The sequence below is a fragment of the Oreochromis aureus genome, linkage group 22 (genome assembly GCF_013358895.1).
Source record: "Oreochromis aureus strain Israel breed Guangdong linkage group 22, ZZ_aureus, whole genome shotgun sequence".
Lineage (NCBI taxonomy): Eukaryota > Metazoa > Chordata > Actinopteri > Cichliformes > Cichlidae > Oreochromis > Oreochromis aureus.
Genome location: NC_052962.1, coordinates 37495519 through 37515775, shown reverse-complemented (window position 1 = coordinate 37515775; position 20257 = coordinate 37495519). Strand labels below are relative to the sequence as shown.

Below are 20257 nucleotides of genomic sequence, written 5' to 3'. Positions count from 1 at the left end.
GTTCACCCGAAAGACAAAACTCCAAAACACAGACTGAACAACGTGGTGTATGCTGTACAGTGCAGTGAGGAATGCCCGGACCTCTACATTGGAGAGACCAAACAGCCACTTCACAAGCGCATGGCACAACATAGAAGAGCCACCTCCACAGGACAAGACTCAGCAGTCCACCTGCATCTTAAGGATAAAGGTCACTCTTTTGAGGATGCCAATGTTCACATATTGGACAGAGAGGACAGATGGTTTGAAAGAGGAGTGAAAGAGGCCATCTATGTCCACTGTGAGCGACCATCTTTGAACAGAGGCGGTGGTTTACGACACCAACTGTCTGCCATCTATAATCCAGTTTTGAGTTCCCTCCCAGACGCCTTAACGCCCACTCACATCCTGGGCCATCTGACCTCAGGAAATCACATGACAAGGTGGGGCCAGGTTTCACAATGAGCTCACCCGAAACCCTGGCTGATTAGGTTCCCACACCCGCTTTCACACCTTGGCGCATGTGATTAGAGGATCACCAGGGGGTCCTTTGTCCCTCCTTGGGGGATACTCCCACTGGGTTTAAATCTGGGACTCTCGGCCATTTGACCTTAGAACTGAAGAAGCTTCTCGGATGAGAGGTGAAACGTCTTCAAGCAACTTAAAGAAGTCCAGACGCTTTTCTTTGCAAACTCCTTTGACTACGATGACCTGGATGACTGAGAACCTTCACAGACACATTTCCATAGAGAGGCACTTTGCATCAGCAGCACCATGCTCCAGTGCTCTGGGAGAGTTTATAGTCCTGAGAGTTGAACACTGGATGACTGACAGCTGTCCTTCATCACAACAGAAGCCACAGAAATCCTCCTCATCAAAAACATGACTTTGATCTGCGTCCTCATCTGGACTCTCCTCTGCTGCTGCTTCACAGGTAAAGTCCAGAGAATCAAACTCCTCTCCTCTATCAACATCTGTCCCTCTGAAATGAAGCCCACAAAACCATGAAGCTGCTTTATGTTTTTGTCTCTGTATCCTCAGAGTCCAGAGGACAGATCACAGTGACTCAGCCTGGAGCAGTGAGCTCTGCTGTGGGAGGAACTGTGAATATCAAGTGTAGGACCAGTCAGAACGTTTATGTTTATAACAACTACCATCTTTTATCCTGGTACCAACAGAAAGATGGACAACCTCCCAAACGTCTCATTTACTGGTCTAGCACTCGAGATTCAGGGATTCCAGCTCGTTTTACAGGCAGTGGATCAAACTCTGACTTCACTCTGACCATCAGTGGAGTTCAGGCTGAAGATGCAGCAGTTTATTACTGTCAGAGTCCGCACTATATCAACAGTCAGCATTTGTTCACACAGTGAAAAACAGTCGTACAAAAACCTCCCTCAGTCAGACTGAACAGAAACTGAAGTGACTGCTGCAGCTGGAAGATACTGCAGAGACTGATACAGTTCACTGAGGACCAGTGTTGGGACTAACGCGTTATTAAGTAACGCGTTACAGTAACTACGTTATTATTGTGGTAACGAGCACGGTAACTAGTTATTATGCCAAAACCAGGAACGTTACTCGTTACTGGGATTTAGATAGGCTCGTTACTCGTTACTGCGTGTGGTGGATATCGCGAGCTTCCACAGATTCAATAACATTAGCAAGTGGTGGAGGCCAGCAGGTGGATGAAGGAAAAGGGAGGCAAGAGGAGAGACCCGAAGCTGCCGCGGTCCGCGTGTCAGGTGAACTGAACTTCAGGTAAGAAGTTATGACCTGCAGTCTATCAGTCAGATATAAACCAAGTTTAGGTGGAGTTTATTTTCGGTATGCTGACATTTTCGTACTGCGTGCTAGCTAGCATGACGGAGTTTCTATACAGCTGGGTGGGTGCTATGTTACTGATGTTGAACTTTATTTTGTTCATACGGTTAATTATTAGAGTTGCCAACCGTCCCCTAAAAACAGAATCGTCTTGTATTCAGAGAAAATATTACGCGTTTAGTACTGAGGTGAAAAGGAACAGTTTGTCCCGGACTTCAGCTACAATGAAAAAGACACAAAGCTGAAGCTGCACAGCTGCCTCTTCTTCTCTCATTCTCTCCTGTTTCTACTTCAATCACGAAACTGATCAATGATCAGCTGATCGGCTTTTCTCTCTTGTTTATTTATCGCCCACTTTGCGCCAGAAAGAGGAAACCAGCGAATGTCGCGTTAAACAACAGCAGCACGTTTAAGCTTGATCAGCTGTTGTTAGAATTTATTTAATATTAATTTCTAGTATCAGCTGATGTTTGCTGGAGCCACAGCTGTAAAGCTGCTGGTCATGATATCGGTTTGGTTATCTGGTGAGAGGGAAACATGCAGATGAAACCAGGAGATGTCCTTACTGAATCATCAGAGCTGAACAGGTGATGGAGAAACAGGTTTACCTTTTAGGTGACATGAATGAGTTGAAGGGAAGTTATGAACTGTTTCTGAGAGACAAATAACACCAGGATGCTTTTCTATGTAGCTGACAGCTGGTAACTGTGCAGGGGCGGGTCTAGCAAAGTGTTGCCAGGGGCCAGGTAGGGCATTAACAGGGAAAGGGGGGACAAGGAAATACTTTTCTTTATTATTCTCATTTAAAATGTCTCGCTTTTAAAAAAATAATTATCTGAGTCTTACAACAAACAATTGATAGATTGATACATATATACCATCAGAACAGTGTACATCACTGTCACAACAGTGTTTATTTTCATTCAAAGGCTTTATGATTTTTCCTATAATGGTGGGCGGTCTCTAGTCAAAATGCCGGGACGATTTTTTTTCCCCAGTCCAGCTCTGTATGCAGCTCATCTGCAGTCTGGTGTTACCTACATCTTCCTATTCAGAAGGCAGAATTTCCAAGTTCTGAGTACAATCAAAAGCACCACAACTGCAGTTTTTGTGTTGGATGTAAAAGCAGGCTAGAATCATGGCGGCGGTCAACGACGGTCCAGGCGTGGGATTTCTCTCGTGGAAATGTGCACATTATTTTTTCCTTTCTATTGGTAGGTGGCACAGTGCACTTATGGCAAGTAAGCAAGCTAGAAGACTGACAGTCTGGCTGGGTATCCAGTTACGGAAGCAACACATTAACAAGAGAATTCTGAGTAAAACCAAAGTTACTTTCCCTAGTAACTAGTTACTCTGAAAGTAACGAGTAACTTGAAGTAACTGAGCTACTTTTTTAGAGAAGTAACTAGTAATGTAACTAAGTTACTAATTTAAAGTAACTTACCCAACACTGCTGAGGACACACACACACAAATAAATTTTCTCTCAAAGATAAATATACTCAATAAATTAAAGAACAAACGTGGGACAGTAACAGAAACCAAGATCAATCTTAGTAATAACCTTTGACCTTAGCAGTGGAAAAAAAGACACTAAATTTATATCAAACCTTAAAGATCTGAAGAAAAAAATCTGGAAATGTTCCTGATCAGTGAGGGTCAAAATAAAAACACCTGTGAATTTAAGATTTTACTGTAAACATATCATCAAACATGAACATGAGTGAAAAATCTGTTATTGAACTGAAGGTGTTTTTTCATATTTTGTTCATATCATCATTCATTTAATCTTCTCCTTGTTCGTCAATTAAAACTTTGTACTTCAGATTCTTTCTAATCACTCCTTGTATTCGTTGACTCTCCTGTCTGTGAGTTCTCCTCAGAACAAACAGCTCATAAGAGACACTAAAGACTCTTTCTTCTTTAGACTTGCTTTGTAGTCTGGTGAGGCTGTTTCCATGGCAACCAGGTCCCAGCGTTGCTTCATGAACCAGTCTGTCTGGTACAGGTGAGCAACACCACCAACAACCTACCACACACATTCATGTAAATTTAAATAAACATAAAAATAACCTGTACAATTTTAAAACTCCTTTTTCAGCTTTTGCCAAAATGCAGATCTCCTTAATGGTTCTTTCAGCCTGTGTTTTATTTTACCAGTGTAAAATAAAGACATCATGTTGGAGTGAAGGGTTGGTTTAAATTCATGTAAATGAAAAATATATTCATCAACTGCAGGTTTGTAGATTTTGAATAAAATAAAATGTCTGATTCAAACAAAATTCACTTTGCAAAACATCTTTATTACCTAAAACATGAATGTTGTCATTATGAGAAAGAAAATAACAGTTTTAGTCTTTATTTGTTCTTTAAAAAGAAAGATGGAGAGACAGTTACAGAGTTGAGAATGAGAGCATTAAACCAGTATCAGGTTGAGTCAGGTCAGGACTGGGAACACTGGACTCTCCTCAGTGGCTCTGAGACCAGAGTCTGGCAGCCCTGGGTGGCCTCACAGGTCACAGAGCCCACCTTCATCCAGCGGTCTGCAGGGAGCCTCAGGGTGCTGCTCCAGCTGTAGAGGCCGTCATTCTGCAGCACCACGGGCTCCTGCTCTCCTCCCAGCTGATGCTGCCACTGCCATCCACCTTCCAGGACAGACTCCAGTCTGAGGGGAAGCCCTTGTTGGCCAGACATGTGATTGTTGCAGTCCCCTGCTGTAGCTCCTCACTGGAGGGGGGCAACACTGTCAGGATGGGACGGGTATCACCTAGGAGACACCAATCAGCTTAGAGCACAGGGAGCACACAGCTGTCAATCAAACCACAGACAGTCGGACACCTTTACTGTAAGAGCTGATTTTCTCCGTTAAGAAGTTTCTGTCAGGTGTTTTTTCTGCTGCACCAGTCATTAACTCACACATTGTTTCACTTCCCTTTAAGAAAGCTCTCATGCATATCAGCACAGAGAGAATCATCACACAGTTTGACCTGAAATATGTTCAAACTACACTGGAAATAAAAGAAGCAGATGTAGCAGAAGTAATTTCAAACAATACTTGACAGTTCTTCTTCTTTATATTATTGTTTTGATTTTTTTTTTTCAGTTTAATTTGACTGAAATGGCCTGTATTTATATAGTGCTTTAATAGTCCCTAAGAACCCCAAAGCGCTTTACATATCCAGTCATCCACGCATTCACACACTGGTGATGGCAGCTACATTGTAGCCACAGCCACCCTGGGGCGCACTGACAGAGGCGAGGCTGCCGGACACTGGCGCCACCGGGCCCTCTGACCACCACCAGTAGGCAACGGGTGAAGTGTATTGCCCAAGGACACAACGACCGAGACTTTCCGAGTCGGGGCTCGAACCGGCAACCTTCCGAATACAAGGCGAACTCCCAACTCTTGAGCCACGATTGCTCCATGAAGTCTATTCGTCCTAAACAACATAACCACCATCATCATCTCATGCGGCTACCCAAACCCGGCGGCAGCAGCTGGACACTTGAAGGCCGACGCTGACGAGAAAAACAACAAATTCTCCCCTGACAGTGACAACGAGACTCCCTGACTCTCTCACCAGATCCCTCAACTCCACCTGCGTAGGCTGCGGACTGTTGATCTTAATTGGGCGAAAGGACACTTTCTCAGGCTGAACACAGGACACACATCCTCACACACACACACGTACACTTAGACAGATACCCCCCTCCCTGAACCCATCGCCTCCCATGCTTACCTCCCATCCGATGTAGACGGAGGTTCAGCATCACTTTAGGTTGCGCAGAGAGTGCAGCGTCCTTGATGCTGCTGTGTAAGATAAGATAAGATAAGATGGCCTTTATTAGTCCCACAGGTGGGAAATTTGTTTTGTTACAGCAAAAGTGCAAAGTTATGTAGCAGAAATTAGAAAACACTGGAATGCAATAAAATAAAATAAAATAAAATAAAATACTGTGTACAATAGAATAAAATAGAAATACAAATACTATATACAACTGAGTAGGAAAATACAAAAACACAACTTCGTCAGAAGAAGAATTGCACATATAGCAGTCTTATTGCACATGTGTGGGTTTGTGTGTTTGATCAGCTGCAAAAGTCTTTATTGTAGAGTCTGACAGCAGTGGGGAGGAAAGACCTGCGAAATCTCTCCATCCCACACCGTGGGTGCCGCAGTCTCCCACTGAAGGAGCTGCTCAGTGCCTTCACAGTCTCATGCATGGGGTGGGAGATGTTGTCCATCAGGGATGACAGCTTAGCCACCATTCTAGCATTAGCTAGCTAGTACATTAGCATATTCCCCTTTTGCTTGTCTTGTGTTTTATGGTGTTGTGAAGATAAATGTGCTTTTGTGCTGAGAAGTTTTTGTTTCTGTTTTCTCATTCTGATCCCCCAGTAGGGATCAGGATGAGCAGAGTTTCTTTTTCCTCATCGACTGCCCTTTTGTGTTATACATTTCATTGTTTTCTTTATGCTGCCTGTTCTGTCCTGTCTCCCCATTGTGATGTTTGTGTATTGTATGTGCGGTCGGAAAGGTCCAATTTTGCTGCAGGCAACAGCAAGTGACAAATAAAGGCTTCAATCTATCAATCAATATACAAATACTCAGCACTCACACAACATAGAGACAAACAGAAATGAACACTGTACACACACTCAGACTCCCCAAACATCCTCTATACCCCCCAGGTCCAGGTAGGGTCACCGACAAGATAGCCCCTGGGATCCCTGGGACACACACTCCCCTCTACTACAATAATTTAGCGATTCACGGACACTGTCAAAAAAGCTACCCTGGATAGTGTTGGAATTGATATTTTTTATATTGTCATTTGTGCTTAGAAACATGGAATCATTTATGCTTAGAGATGTATAATCATTCATATGCTGATAAAGTATTTTATCCTTATTTGGTCTGATAAGGATTCTGTGCACACTCTGTGCACCCTGAGATGAGAGGAAGCAGCCTCGATGTTATAATTTCCATTATAGCTTTAGGAACCAGACTGCTCTGTTTCTAAAAGTGCAAGACTTCACACCTTTAAATGTTCGTTTGAGACATGACCTATTGCAAGTTCCTGTTCTTATAGTTTAGCGAGACGCTTACTTCTGCTTTTCTGCATACCTCATACACACAGTTAAAGTTCATTGAAAGGTCGTATGTCTATGTATAGTATGTGTAGCATGTGGGTTGAAGTACAGTACCAATGGATAACTACCAAGGTAATGAGTAATTTGGGCTAGTATCAGAAGATTAAGAACGACTCTTAGAGCTCTGGTACATGAATGGTAGAGAAACCAAACAAACACAGTTGTGTGGCTTAAAAGTACTTTAGTGAGGTTAAGCCTTTTAAAAGAATTTTGTAACCAACACTGAATTACAACAGGTTTAACAGAACTTACAGTATAAAAATTTCCCCCAAAGTAGCAAAACAATAGAATAAAATAAAATTGTGCACAAGTAAAAGAATTAGTCTTTTAAGTCCAAATGGTACCGGTGGGGCCCATGACAAACGGGCGTATTGCATTAGAGTCCGTCCAATGAGGAGTGTGTGTGTGATAGGGATGCACCGATACCGATACTGGTATCGGGTATCGGGGCCGATACTGTAAAATGTGTGCGTACTCGTACTCGTAAAAGTTAACCGATACCATGAACCGATACTAATGTAGCCCGGATGGGAATTTGGGAGTGGATACTCATAATTCCCATGGACTTAAACGCCACGGTAACATAAGGTGGTCACAGTTGATGTTATGTGATGTAACTCTACCCTGAATGTAATTTGCCCTGTAATATGTCACAAGGTAAATACAGGTAATTAGAGCAATCAAACTGTTATGTTAATCATAAAAGTATTATTTTATGGTATGTAACTCTGAAGGGAGTTAAAATATTTTTCAGAGTTCTCATTTTCTGGAGGCCCGTGAAGGTAGCATAAAACGGGACCTGTGTATCTGTTGCAATGGAGGAGGAGAAGAGAACGGCATGGAGAGATGAACGAGGTTAGCTGAACCAAAGTGAGAGACTCGGCTAGTTTTACTGAGGTTAACCAGCACAAAAGAGTGTGTGACTAGAAAGCTGACCGTGTGAGAGCTTCACAACAGAGTGTGGGTGAAGTGACTTTTTGTTTCAACGGTCGCACCACCGTGCTGTGTTTCCAGCTACGATCGCCGAGGCTAAAGGCTAGCCCGGACTGCTTGGCTTCGCCAAGGAGGCAGCCGCTATGAACTGTCGGAGAGCTGGACAGTGACTCGCTAACGTGCTGTAGCAGAGACAGCATCGGGTCCGCAGGGAGTGGATTTAGTGTGGGACTGGTGAACGGCGATCTACCGGGCAACGGAACTGTAAGTCAGACTTTTGTGCTCTTACTGGGGAGAAGAGGATTTTTCTCCATCGTCCGGCGTGAGCAGCAAACAGGCCTGCAACAAGTGTGAATGTGAGTGTGTGGAGCCCATGTGTGAATATTGTGTGTTTAGTAGATTTATATAACGTGTTTTGGAGTGTATATTAGTGAGTCACTTACCAAAAGGTGATAACATAAGTTGGGTTGTTTAATATAATTTGAAAGGGAATTATGTCATTTATACAGTGTATTTCATTTGGTTAAGGAATTGGAATATCATTTGAGTTTAAAAAAGGGATGTGTTGTACAGTATTTGTCTCTGCCCTTACGTTCAGTAAACGTTTCGTTTGGGTTAAAGAGTTGTCTGGGGTCGTTTCTTTACTACTGGTTAAGTTTAACTTGTGTGTGGTAGAAGTATTGGTTTTTGTACTCGGTATCGGCAAGTACTCAGATCCAAGTATCGGTATCGGATCGGTTTGAAAAAATTGGTATCATTGCATCCCTAGTGTGTGATTGTCTGTCCTACCGTACTACTTGTACAGTAGAGGATTGTAGTCCATCAATGTGCAAATGAGTGTGCGTGTATATGTATATCGTCTCCTAGGATCTTGGGTTGGCTCGCCATCCAGTGAACACTGGAACACTCTGGGTTCTGGAATCGCTGACCTGATCTTTGGATTCGTCCCATATAAAAAACCTGACCTATAAACAATGGTCAAATATATGTCACGTCCACTTTAAGAATAACTTTCACAAATTAAACTAAAGTAGTGTCACACTGCAGTAACTACTATTCAGATCAGCTATTGTCAATTCAATCATCATCAGTTCAGTCATGTTGTACAACATTAAAATATCAAGTTCCAAAGTTCAAAGTATCAATATCCAGAATTTCACAGTATCAAGGTTCAATACTTGTTTGTAACCTGCAGTAACATTAAAGATTATCTACAAGGTTTCAAACATTCAGGAATTATAGTCACCATATAATTCACTTCCATTGTAAACATGAATTACATCCAACAAAATAACCTCACTGTACATATATATCTAATCACAAATAAATAAGTATATTACCCCTTTTAAGAAATGGAATAATATGCAAATGCTTATCAGAAATGAACAAAGTGCAAATAATCAATTTCAATAACACGTAAACACAAGGACTCAGTCCACAAATAGGAGTATTAAAATAGACGTGCTTAATCCCGCTTGTACCATAGGCCTACTAGCACAAGTGGAAATACACTAAAAATTACCTCCAAGTATTCAATACTGAGTATTGTAAAACAACTGATTGACATTAAAAAATTAAACAGTCAAGTCAAGTCAAGTCAAGTCAAGTTGGCTTTATTGTCACTTCAGCCATATACAGTTTGTACACAGTGAGGCGAAACAGCGTTCCTCCAGGGCCAAGGTGCTACATGCAACATAAATTTACAACATAAATTAACAGAAAATCACTAAACTAGCTAACTAGAGACAAGACAGACTGACCTAACATAAATTACAACATAAATTAACAAAAACTAACTATTCTAACTAGGTAAGTAGTGCAAAGGAAACCGTAAACATACTTGGTAGGTAGGTAGTGCAGGAACAGTAAACATAAAAATATTGTGCAAAAAGAGCATTTACAGGTTGATGTGTAAGTCCAGTCTCAGTGCTTTGAGGTAGTTGAGTTGAGCTGAGTGATAGAGAGTGTGTGTGTGTGTGTGTGTGTGTGTGTGTGTGTGTGTTTGTGTTTATCAGTCCAGTCCCTTTTTGTTGAGGAGACAGATGGCTTGTGGAAAGAAGCTGTTGCACAGTCTGGATGTGTGTGCCCGAATGCTTCGGTACCTTTTTCCAGATGACAGGAGTGTGAAGAGTGTGTGAGAGGGGTGTGTCCAATCAGCCACAATGCTGGTGGCTTTGCGGATGCAGCGTGTGGTGTAGATGTCCTTAATAGAGGGGAGAGAGACCCTCTATTACAGGAAGCAGGATAAAGTCTGCTTACAATTATCTCTCATAAAGTTATTTTTAGCTGCTTTAACCATTTACAGCTTTTCACATGTTAATGACTTGGTTAACGATCTAACTAGCATAACAACAGTGCGTTTCAGAGTAAAAGTAAAATTTCAGTGTATTTGTAATTGCATATTCATGAATGATTGCTTGCTGACAATAAAAAGGGCTGTAGCGAAGGAATCAGTGGAAGTGGGCTGAGTTCAGGTGAAGGAATCTTTTCCTCCACTTTGGCTGACTTCCCTCGCGAGCCACAAAGACAAAGAGCTCTGTCTTGTTTTGTTTTGTCGTGCAGTTATTGGTTTCGTGTTCCAGCGGGGTTTGTGCCTAGATAAACCCAACAGACAGCATCCTTTAATAGAAAAATACATTTAAAATTTTGTCTCATCTTTGTAACAGGAGTTTGTGACTGTAGTTTCCAGGAACAGGAGAGATGACCTAAATTTAGGACACACAGGAAAATCCCACCTTCATCCAGTGGTTTGCTTTGAGCTTCATGGTGCTGATTCAGCTATAGAAGATCATTCTGTAGTGTCCCGGGGCTCCTGCTCTCCTCATCACTGATGCTGCCACTGCCAACACTGTCACTCATCTTTGTGACAGCCTCAAGTCTGTGTGGAAGCCCTTGTTGGTCAGACACATGATGGTGGCATTTCCCTGCTGCAGTTCGTCACTGGAGGAACCCAGCACCATCTAGATGGGACAGGGGTCACCTAAGAGACACCAGCCATCTTAGATAACAGAAACCACAAGTTGATATTTAGCTGTAAGACGCTTTTTTCTGCTCCACCAATCACTAACTCACATTTTTTCACTGTTTCCAAAACAAATCCAAAAACCCCAGAACAAAGATTTCTTTCTGTAGAGAGCAACATGTCTGTGACTTTTTAATTGCACACTTTCACAGGTAATTTTAAAACTGGCAATTAATGAATTAGTGAAAACCTCCAGAGTAGTTTTTTTTTGCAGTGTAGGTACATTTATAAAGGTTTTAAGGACTTTATTCATGGTAATATTACAAGAAACATTAGTAATATTATTCATGTTCTTAATACGGGAGCTATATTAAAAATAAGTTTACACATATTTGCAATAAATAGTCAAATAATCTGATTGTTTTGTCAACCATGTAACAACATAATAAACGTCTGAACTGAGTTAGTATAAATGCCAAAGGTTTTAAAACATTTTCCCTTAATACTGTAAAAATGATTGATCTACTGATAAAAACACAAATTATCCACAGTTGGATTCAAAGCATTTCCATAGAGAGTGTCTGTACATTAGCAGCACCAAAGTCCTGGTCACCATGACTCAGTCTGGAGCAGGGAGCTCTGCTCTGGGGGACACTGTCACCATCAAATGGACCAGTCATAAGGTCTCTGTATCAGACTGTTTAGCCTAGCCTCAACAGAGGGATGGAAAATCCTCCTAAACTTTCCATTTATTACACTCGCACTAGAACATCAGGGATTCCAGCTCGTTTTACAGGCAGTGGATCAAACTCTGACTTCACTCTGATCATCAGTGGAGTCCAGGCTGAAGATAAAGGAATGGTAAATGGTACATGGACTGGTTCTTATATAACACTTTTCTACTCAGCTTGAGCAATCAAATCTCTTCATAAAACATGCCTCATTCACAGACGTTCATATAAACACTAAATTCTATGCCTGAGTGCTTTCTATCTAGCATTGACACAAATGTTCAGCATTTTACTCTCACCTGTCAGAGAGTTTAAAATATTTGAAACTGTAGCCTTTTGTGTTTGTCACTGATCAATATCTGAGTAATATTATTCATAATTAGGCACTAATACACATGGCGTCTTGATGCATGCTCAATCATCTAGATAAGTAAAACCCACAAGGTTGATTCGGTTCATCTGGATGTAATGTTATCAGTGGGAGAAACATTTCATCACTCATCCAAGTGACTTCTTCAGTTTCAGCTGACTGCAGGTTTCCCCAAACCTTATAAACAGTACATTTGCATAATAACTGAAACCAGCCCAGTGAAGGAACAATGGGCTGGGAGGTCAGTTCGTTGATCATTAATATGCAAATTCTCATGACCATTAATCAACAGCCAATGATCAACGGCCATGAGTAAGACACACGGTCTGGTGCAAAGATTCAGTAAAGTTCTGACGATGTGCTGCTTATTATTTTATGCTGTAATCTTTATAGTGTAGTACAGAGCAAGATGAAGAAATGATGACTTTTCTTCGTGCAAATATTTACCTACTGTATTGCCAGATTTGAAGTATGTCACAGAATAGCCTGCCCAATCCTCACAACCAAAGCTTGCTCAGCATAAGATGCACAATGTAAAACTTCAAAAAATGCTTTTAAAAGTAATCAACAAAATACAATTTGCTGATTTTATGAAAAACTCAATGGATTAATTAAAAAGACTAAGAGAAAAAAAGATGTAATTACAGCAGACAGAAATACCAAATCACTGATTCTTGAACACAGAGTAAACCTTTTATAATGGACAAGGGCATTTCCATGATTTCCACAGAGAGGCACTTTGCATCAGCAGCACCATGCTCCAGTGCTCTGGGAGAGTTTATAGTCCTGAGAGTTGAACACTGGATGACTGACAGCTGTCCTTCATCACAACAGAAGCCACAGAAATCCTCCTCATCAAAAACATGACTTTGATCTGCGTCCTCATCTGGACTCTCCTCTGCTGCTGCTTCACAGGTAAAGTCCAGAGAATCAAACTCCTCTCCTCTATCAACATCTGTCCCTCTGAAATGAAGCCCACAAAACCATGAAGCTGCTTTATGTTTTTGTCTCTGTATCCTCAGAGTCCAGAGGACAGATCACAGTGACTCAGCCTGGAGCAGTGAGCTCTGCTGTGGGAGGATCTGTGAGCATCAAGTGTAGGACCAGTCAGAATGTTCATGTTTATAGCAACTACCACTGTTTAGCCTGGTACCAACAGAGAGATGGACAACCTCCCAAACGTCTCATTTGCTACACTAGCAGAAGAGATTCTGGGATTCCAGCTCGTTTTACAGGCAGTGGATCAAACTCTGACTTCACTCTGACCATCAGTGGAGTCCAGGCTGAAGATGCAGCAGTTTATTACTGTCAGAGTTTTCACTATCCTAACAGTCAGAATGTGTTCACATAGTGAAAAACAGTCGTACAAAAACCTCCCTCAGTCAGACTGAACAGAAACTGAACTGACTGCTGCAGCTGGAAGATACTGCAGAGACTGATACAGTTCACTGAGGACAGACAGACACACAGACACACACACACACACACAGACACACACACACACACACACACACACACACACACACACACACACACACACACACAGAACAAAAGTGGGTCAGTAACATTTAAGACCAATCTTGGTCAGTTCAATTCAGTTTTAATTATACAGCGCCAAATCACTACAACAGTCACCTCAAGGCGCTGTATATTGTAAGGTAGACCATACAATAATACAAACAGAGAAAAACCCAAAAATCATATGATCCCCTTATGAGCAAGCAGTTTAACCGCAGTCTGAAGGAAAAACTCACTTTTAACAGGAAGAAACCTCCGGTAGAACCATGCTCAGGTAGGGGCGGGGCCATCTGCTGAGAGAAGGAACTAAAGACAGAGATGATTTTTATATTTGTGTTTTGTTTTTTCCAGTTGTAATTTTGATACAGCAGATCTGAATTACCCTTCATGACAAGTGGATAATTAAAAATTCCTTCATCAAACTTGTTGTAAAGTTACGTGCTTTTCTCTCATTCAAAAATCAGAAATCAAAATTTAAATGATCTTCAATAAAAAGAAAATATTTGATAGTAAACCAGAATAAACTTACTTCCAACATTCAGTCTGGTTCCTCCACTGAATGTGTACCACAGTGATACAAACTCATTGAGCCGCCGTACAAAAACCTCTGACTGTAGAGAGACACGGCTCTCTGACTCTGAAACAAACAAACTCAACAACATAATTCACTGTTTGCACAGCAGCCATGACTCAGCTGATATGACTCCTTCAAATAACATCACAATAACATCATACAGTGTTAGTTTACATACAGTTAGATCCATAAGTTTTTGGACAATGATACATTTTCAAAGCACTATTTAGACATTTTCCCCCATTTTCAGAGGCACACAGTTAATTTGACAAATAAAGGTGATTGTAAATATAATAATTATTTTTAATACTTGGATAAAAATTTGTAGACAATAACTGCCTAAAGTCTAGAACCCACGGAGATCACCAAGTGCTGTGTCCGCTTTCAACAGATAACTCTTTATTGTCATTGCACACTCATACCTAGAACAACTGGAAACTGTCCCACGTCAGCACTACGCACAACACAGCACAAACAAGACAACACAGTAACTTAACTAAAAAAATACAAAGAAGAAATAAAAAGAATGAGTGTATGAATAAAAGGTATTAGTGTATGTTTTATTGCACATTGTTATTATTATTATTATTGTTATTGTTCCCCTCAGAAAGTCCAGGGAGGTAGCAAGTGATAGAGTGAAAATGTAATTGATGCTACTTTAATCAAATGAGCTTATATCAAAAAAACAAGGACATTTCATAATGCATCATCATGAAAAATGACCGGAAAGAAAACATTACGTCACTGAAATAATGGAAATTTTTAATTAAGTCTTCAAAGTCAGCGAGTCACTGTAATACATCTTTTTGACAGTAACAAATTCAGCTTCCAATGAAAACTTCACATTAGAATTAGTAAAATAATTAAAATTCCCCTTCTGTCTTTTTTTTCACTGTTAAATTCTAGCTTCAAGAATAACTTTGTTTTAAACTGGAATATTAAATCATCCCATAATATGAAACTGAATTGTCCTTGTGTTGAAATAGTTTTGACAAGCAGTGGACATCTTCAAAACCTAGTGCTCATTACGGCCGACCTGGACTAGAGACAAAATAGAATAGAATAAAATAGCTCTTTATTGTCACTGTTACAAGAACAATGAAACACAGTTTGGCATCTATCCGTTGTGTGCAATATACAATAACGTAAGTATCTACACAATAGCACAGGCATTTACATTTACACAAAAAAGATATATACACATGCGTACCAATACATACAAAAAAAAGTAAAAATTCCCCACTCGCCCCTGCAAGCAGTCTATCCTTCAAGCTCGGGTCCTCTACCAGAGGCCTGGGAGCTTGAGGGTCCTGTGCAGTATCTTAGCTGTTCCCAGGACTGCGCTCTTCTGGACAGAGATCTGCGATGTTGTTCCTGGGATCTGATGAAGCCACTCGCCTAGCTTGGGAGTCACCGCACCTAGTGCTCCGATTACCACGGGGACCACCGTTACCTTCACCCTCCACATCCTCTCGAGCTCTTCTCTGAGCCCTTGGTATTTCTCGAGCTTCTCGTGTTCCTTCTTCCTGATGTTGCTGTCATTGGGAACCGCTACATTTATCACTACAGCCGTCTTCTCCTGTTTGTCTACCACCACTATGTCCAGTTGGTTAGCCACCACCATTTTGTCCGTCTGTATCTGGAAGTCCCACAGGATCTTAGCTCGGTCATTCTCCACCACCCTTGGGGGCATCTCCCATTTTGACCTCTGGACTTCCAGGCCGTATTCAGCACAGATATTTCTGTACACTATGCCGGCCACTTGGTTATGGCGTTCCATGTATGCCCTGCCTGCTAGCATCTTACGCCCTGCTGTTATGTGCTGGATTGTCTCTGGGGCATCTTTACACAGCCTGCACCTGGGGTCTTGCCTGGTGTGATAGACCCCAGCCTCTATGGATCTTGTACTCAGAGCTTGTTCTTGTGCTGCCATGATTAGTGCCTCTGTGCTGTCTTTCAGTCCAGCTTTGTCCAGCCACTGGTAGGATTTCTGGATATCAGCCACCTCCTCTATCTGCCGGTGGTACATACCGTGCAGGGGCCTGTCCTTCCATGATGGTTCCTCGTCTCCCTCCTCTTTCTTGGGTTTCTGCTGCCTGAGGTATTCACTGAGCACGCTGTCAGTTGGGGCCCTCTTCGTGATGTATTCGTGGATGTTTCTTGTCTCATCCTGGACCGTGATGCTGACACTCACCAGTCCCCGGCCTCCTTCCTTCTGCTTAGCGTACAGCCTCAGGGTGCTTGACTTGCCCTGAAACCCTCCGTTCCTGGTCAGGAGCTACCTGATCTTGATGTCAGTGGCTTCTATCTCCTCCTTTGGCCAGCTTATTATCCCAGCAGGGTACCTGATCACGGGCAGGGTGTAGGTGTTGATAGCCCAGATCCTGTTCTTACTGTTCAGCTGACTTCTCAGGACTTGCCTGACCCTCTGCAGGTACTTGGTGGTTGCAGCTTTTCTAGCAACCTCTTTATGGTTCCATTTGCCTGTGGGATCCCCAGGTACTTGTAGCTGTCCTCTATGTCTGCAATGTTGCCTTCTGGTGGTTTGATCCCCTCCATTCTGACTACCTTCCCTCTCTTTGTTATCATCCGACTACATTTCTACAGTCCGAACGACATTCTGATGTCATTGCTGTATATCCTGGTGGTGTGGATCAGTGAATCGATGTCTCGTTCACTCTTGGCATACAGCTTGATGTCATCCATGTACAGGAGGTGGCTGACAACTGCTCCATTCCGTAGTCGTAGTTCAAATGCTGAACCTCCTCTCTGTAGGCTGAATCATCATTGTTGTTAATCAATCCTATGATGGTGGTGTCATCAGCAAATTTTATAATGGTGTTACTGGTGTGGACTGAACAACAGTCATGGGTGAAACATGAGTATAAGAGGGGACTGTGGACACACCCTTGTGGGACGCCTACGTTCAGAATGAGGGTGGAGGGGGTGTGCTTTCCCATCCTGATGTTCTGGGGTCTGTTGCACAGGAAGTCCAATATCCAGGTGCACAGTGAGCTGCTGAGTCCTAAGTTGCTTAGTTTATTAACCAGTTTCTGGAGTTGAACTGTATTGAAGGCAGAGCTGAAGTCCAAAAACAGCATTCTCACATAGATGTTACTACTGTCCAGGTGTGTGAGGGTTGTGTGAAGAGCTGTTATTATGGCATTCTCTGTCGACCTGTCTATCTTGTATGCAAACTGGTATGAATCAAGGTTTGCAGGGATGGCAGCTTTATTGTGCAACATGATAAGTTTCTCAAAGCATTTGGTAATTGTGGGTGTTAAAGCAACTGGACGGTAGTTATTCAAGCAGCTCACTGTGTTCTTCTTGGGCACTGGAACGATGGTGGTTGACTTAAAGCAGGATGGTACTACAGACTGTAGCAGTGAGAGGTTGAAGATGGTGATGAAAACCTCTGCTAGTTGGTCTGCACATGCTTTAAGCACTCAACCGGCTACACCGTCTGGACCAGCTTCTTTCCTTGCGTTGACTCTGCGCAGTGTGGTTCTGACCTGATGCTGTTCCAGCTGGATGGGGGCGTCGTCCCTCTCTGAAACATTAGGATGGGTGATGGTGTCCCTGTTTTGTTGTTTAAAGCGGGCGAAGAACTGGTTTAGGGTGTCAGGTAAGTTGATGTCCGGGGAGTGGGTTTGTGTGCGATTGTCTTTGTAGCCAGTGAGTGTCTTGATCCCCCGCCACATGTTTCTCAAGTTGTTCGTGTTAAAGTGTTCCTTGATGCGGTGTTTGTATTTGCGCTTGGCTTCTTTTATGCCTGTAAGCAGAGACTGGCGTGCCTCTTTGTAGACTTGTTGATCTCCTGATTTGAAGGCGCTGTCACGTGCTTTTAGTAAAGCTCACACCTCGCTGTTGAGCCATGGTTTAGTGAACATGATAAAATATTACACATTACAACTACTTGAATGCTTTGTAAATAACATTTGTTTGGGGACTCATTTACAGCCAAAGCAGGGCTCTAGAGTGCGACCAAATTTTTCAATGGTTCGACTTAAAAAAAATCTTAGGTGGCACTGTTCGAGTAACAAAAAAAAAAAAAAAATACTCTGCAACTCTGAAAGTCTCCGAGTGGTCAACAGCAGACACACATTGTGCCCTTATCATGGTCTAAACCAATCAAAGATAGTCAGGGGCAGGACCTCTCTGATTGGTCGTGGCCCAGATATTCATGTAATCCATGTGTACGTTTGAAAGTGCAGGGCAGGTGGATAGAGAGAGGTGAGTAGCTTGAATAAAGCGATATCGATTCATTAAATTCTGAATCGACTTTTAAATATAAATGTATTTTTCCCAGAAACGTCAGAATCTCAGGTTAAAGTTCACATAACTATTTCAACAACCACCAAACAGCAAATGAGAGCAGGTACACGGATTCACACAAAGATGTAAGCAGAAGCGGACCCGACGCATCAGAATCAGCTTTCTCTTTCTCGGCTTTCTCACCCGACGGCCCGTACATGGACATGGCATCGGGGCTGAAAGCCGACAGCTCACCGATTCTGATGCGTCGGGTCCGCGCTGTGTTTACGTCTTTTTTGCACTCGATTCTGAGCTGCAGGTTTTGTCTCTCTCCAACCAAAATTTACTGAACCAGCAGCAAAAGAAGCAACAAACTACGCTTCACATTTGATAAACATCGTCATGAATTTCCTCTGACTTTTGCTATTTTCCCTCCACCACAATAAAAATCACACTTCATGCACAGCTCTCTCTCTCTCTCTCTCTCTCTGTACTTCAAGAACAGTTTTCCATCTCAAATCGTGATAAATGCGCTGCCCAACAGTCCCCTCTCCCCACTGCCTTTCAGCGGCAGGCAGCAGCAAACAGGTCGTCAGAGGAGGCCGAGATGATGATTAAGTTTAACATTATCTACAATATTGCCAAAGAGTGCCAAAGTACTTTAAGCACAAGCACAAGATTGTTAGCTAATCATTTACAAATCAATATTGTCTGTGTGGAAAGCAATTACCCCCCCCCCAACTTTTGTGCTGGTGCGCCTAAGAAAAAAAATTAGGCGCACCAGTGCAACCGTGGCAAAAAGTTAGTCTACAGCCCTGCAAAGTGTCTTTTTTGTTTCTTTTTTGTAAACAGTGCAAGGGAGTTTCAAAATGCCACTTCTAAATATAAGAGGGTTTTTTTTTATAATGCATAAATAATTTCTATTTGCAAACAATGATGACATCATTTAAGAAAAAAAGATAGTTTTATTACTTCACAAAGCTTTCAGTAGTTTGGCCTCTAAGTATATCTCTGACATGCTCACTGTTTACAACCCAGTCAGACCTCTCAGGTCATCAGATGCAGATCTTTTAAATGTTCCCAGAATTAGAACTAGCTGTGCTGACGGTGCTTTCAGTCATTGTGGTCGTCTGATTTTAATCCTTGCTGACCGAAATTCAGTTATATCTGTGCATATATTTAGAAAGTACAACAATTGAAATTCATGATTTTCAGCTTTATATTTTCAAAGTAAAACTTCTGTAAAAATATTTTTGAAAAAAGATCACTGACAGACAGCAGCATGCACTGGACTGAGTCAACAAATTTCCATAGAGAGGCACTTTGCATCAGCAGCACCATGCTCCAGTGCTCTGGGAGAGTTTATAGTCCTGAGAGTTGAACACTGGATGACTGACAGCTGTCCTTCATCACAACAGAAGCCACAGAAATCCTCCTCATCAAAAACATGACTTTGATCTGCGTCCTCATCTGGACTCTCCTCTGCTGCTGCTTCACAGGTAAAGTCCAGAGAATCAAACTCCTCTCCTCTATCAACATCTGTCCCTCTGAAATGAAGCCCACAAAACCATGAAGCTGCTTTTTTGTCTCTGTATCCTCAGAGTCCAGAGGACAGATCACAGTGACTCAACCTGGAGCAGTGAGCTCTGCTGTGGGAGGATCTGTGAGCATCAAGTGTAGGACCAGTCAGAATATTCTTGTTTGGAACAACAACCATCTTTTAGCCTGGTACCAACAGAGAGATGGAACCCCCCCAAAACGTCTCATTTACTATGCTAGCACCCGAGATTCAGGGATTCCAGCTCGTTTTACAGGCAGTGGATCAAACTCTGACTTCACTCTGACCATCAGTGGAGTCCAGGCTGAAGATGCAGCAGTTTATTACTGTCTGAGCAGACACAATGTTAACAGCCAAGCTGTGTTCACACAGTGAAAAACAGTCGTACAAAAACCTCCCT

General features: G+C 42.2%; 1 pseudogene and 3 gene segments (V, D, J or C); 3 read left to right on the top strand and 1 right to left on the bottom strand.

Moving 5' to 3' along the window:
- The first annotated feature begins 861 nt into the window (after positions 1–861).
- On the top strand, positions 862–1352 carry LOC120435593. The segment is given in 2 exon segments: positions 862–913; positions 1021–1352. Coding segments are annotated over 2 exon segments (384 nt in total).
- A 2735-nt stretch (positions 1353–4087) lies between these two features.
- Positions 4088–14148, bottom strand: LOC120435958 (annotated as a pseudogene).
- On the top strand, positions 12817–13304 carry LOC120435960. The segment is given in 2 exon segments: positions 12817–12868; positions 12976–13304. Coding segments are annotated over 2 exon segments (381 nt in total).
- A 5598-nt stretch (positions 14149–19746) lies between the features above and the next one.
- LOC120435592 lies at positions 19747–20232 on the top strand. The segment is given in 2 exon segments: positions 19747–19798; positions 19901–20232. Coding segments are annotated over 2 exon segments (384 nt in total).
- The last annotated feature ends 25 nt before the right edge of the window (positions 20233–20257 follow it).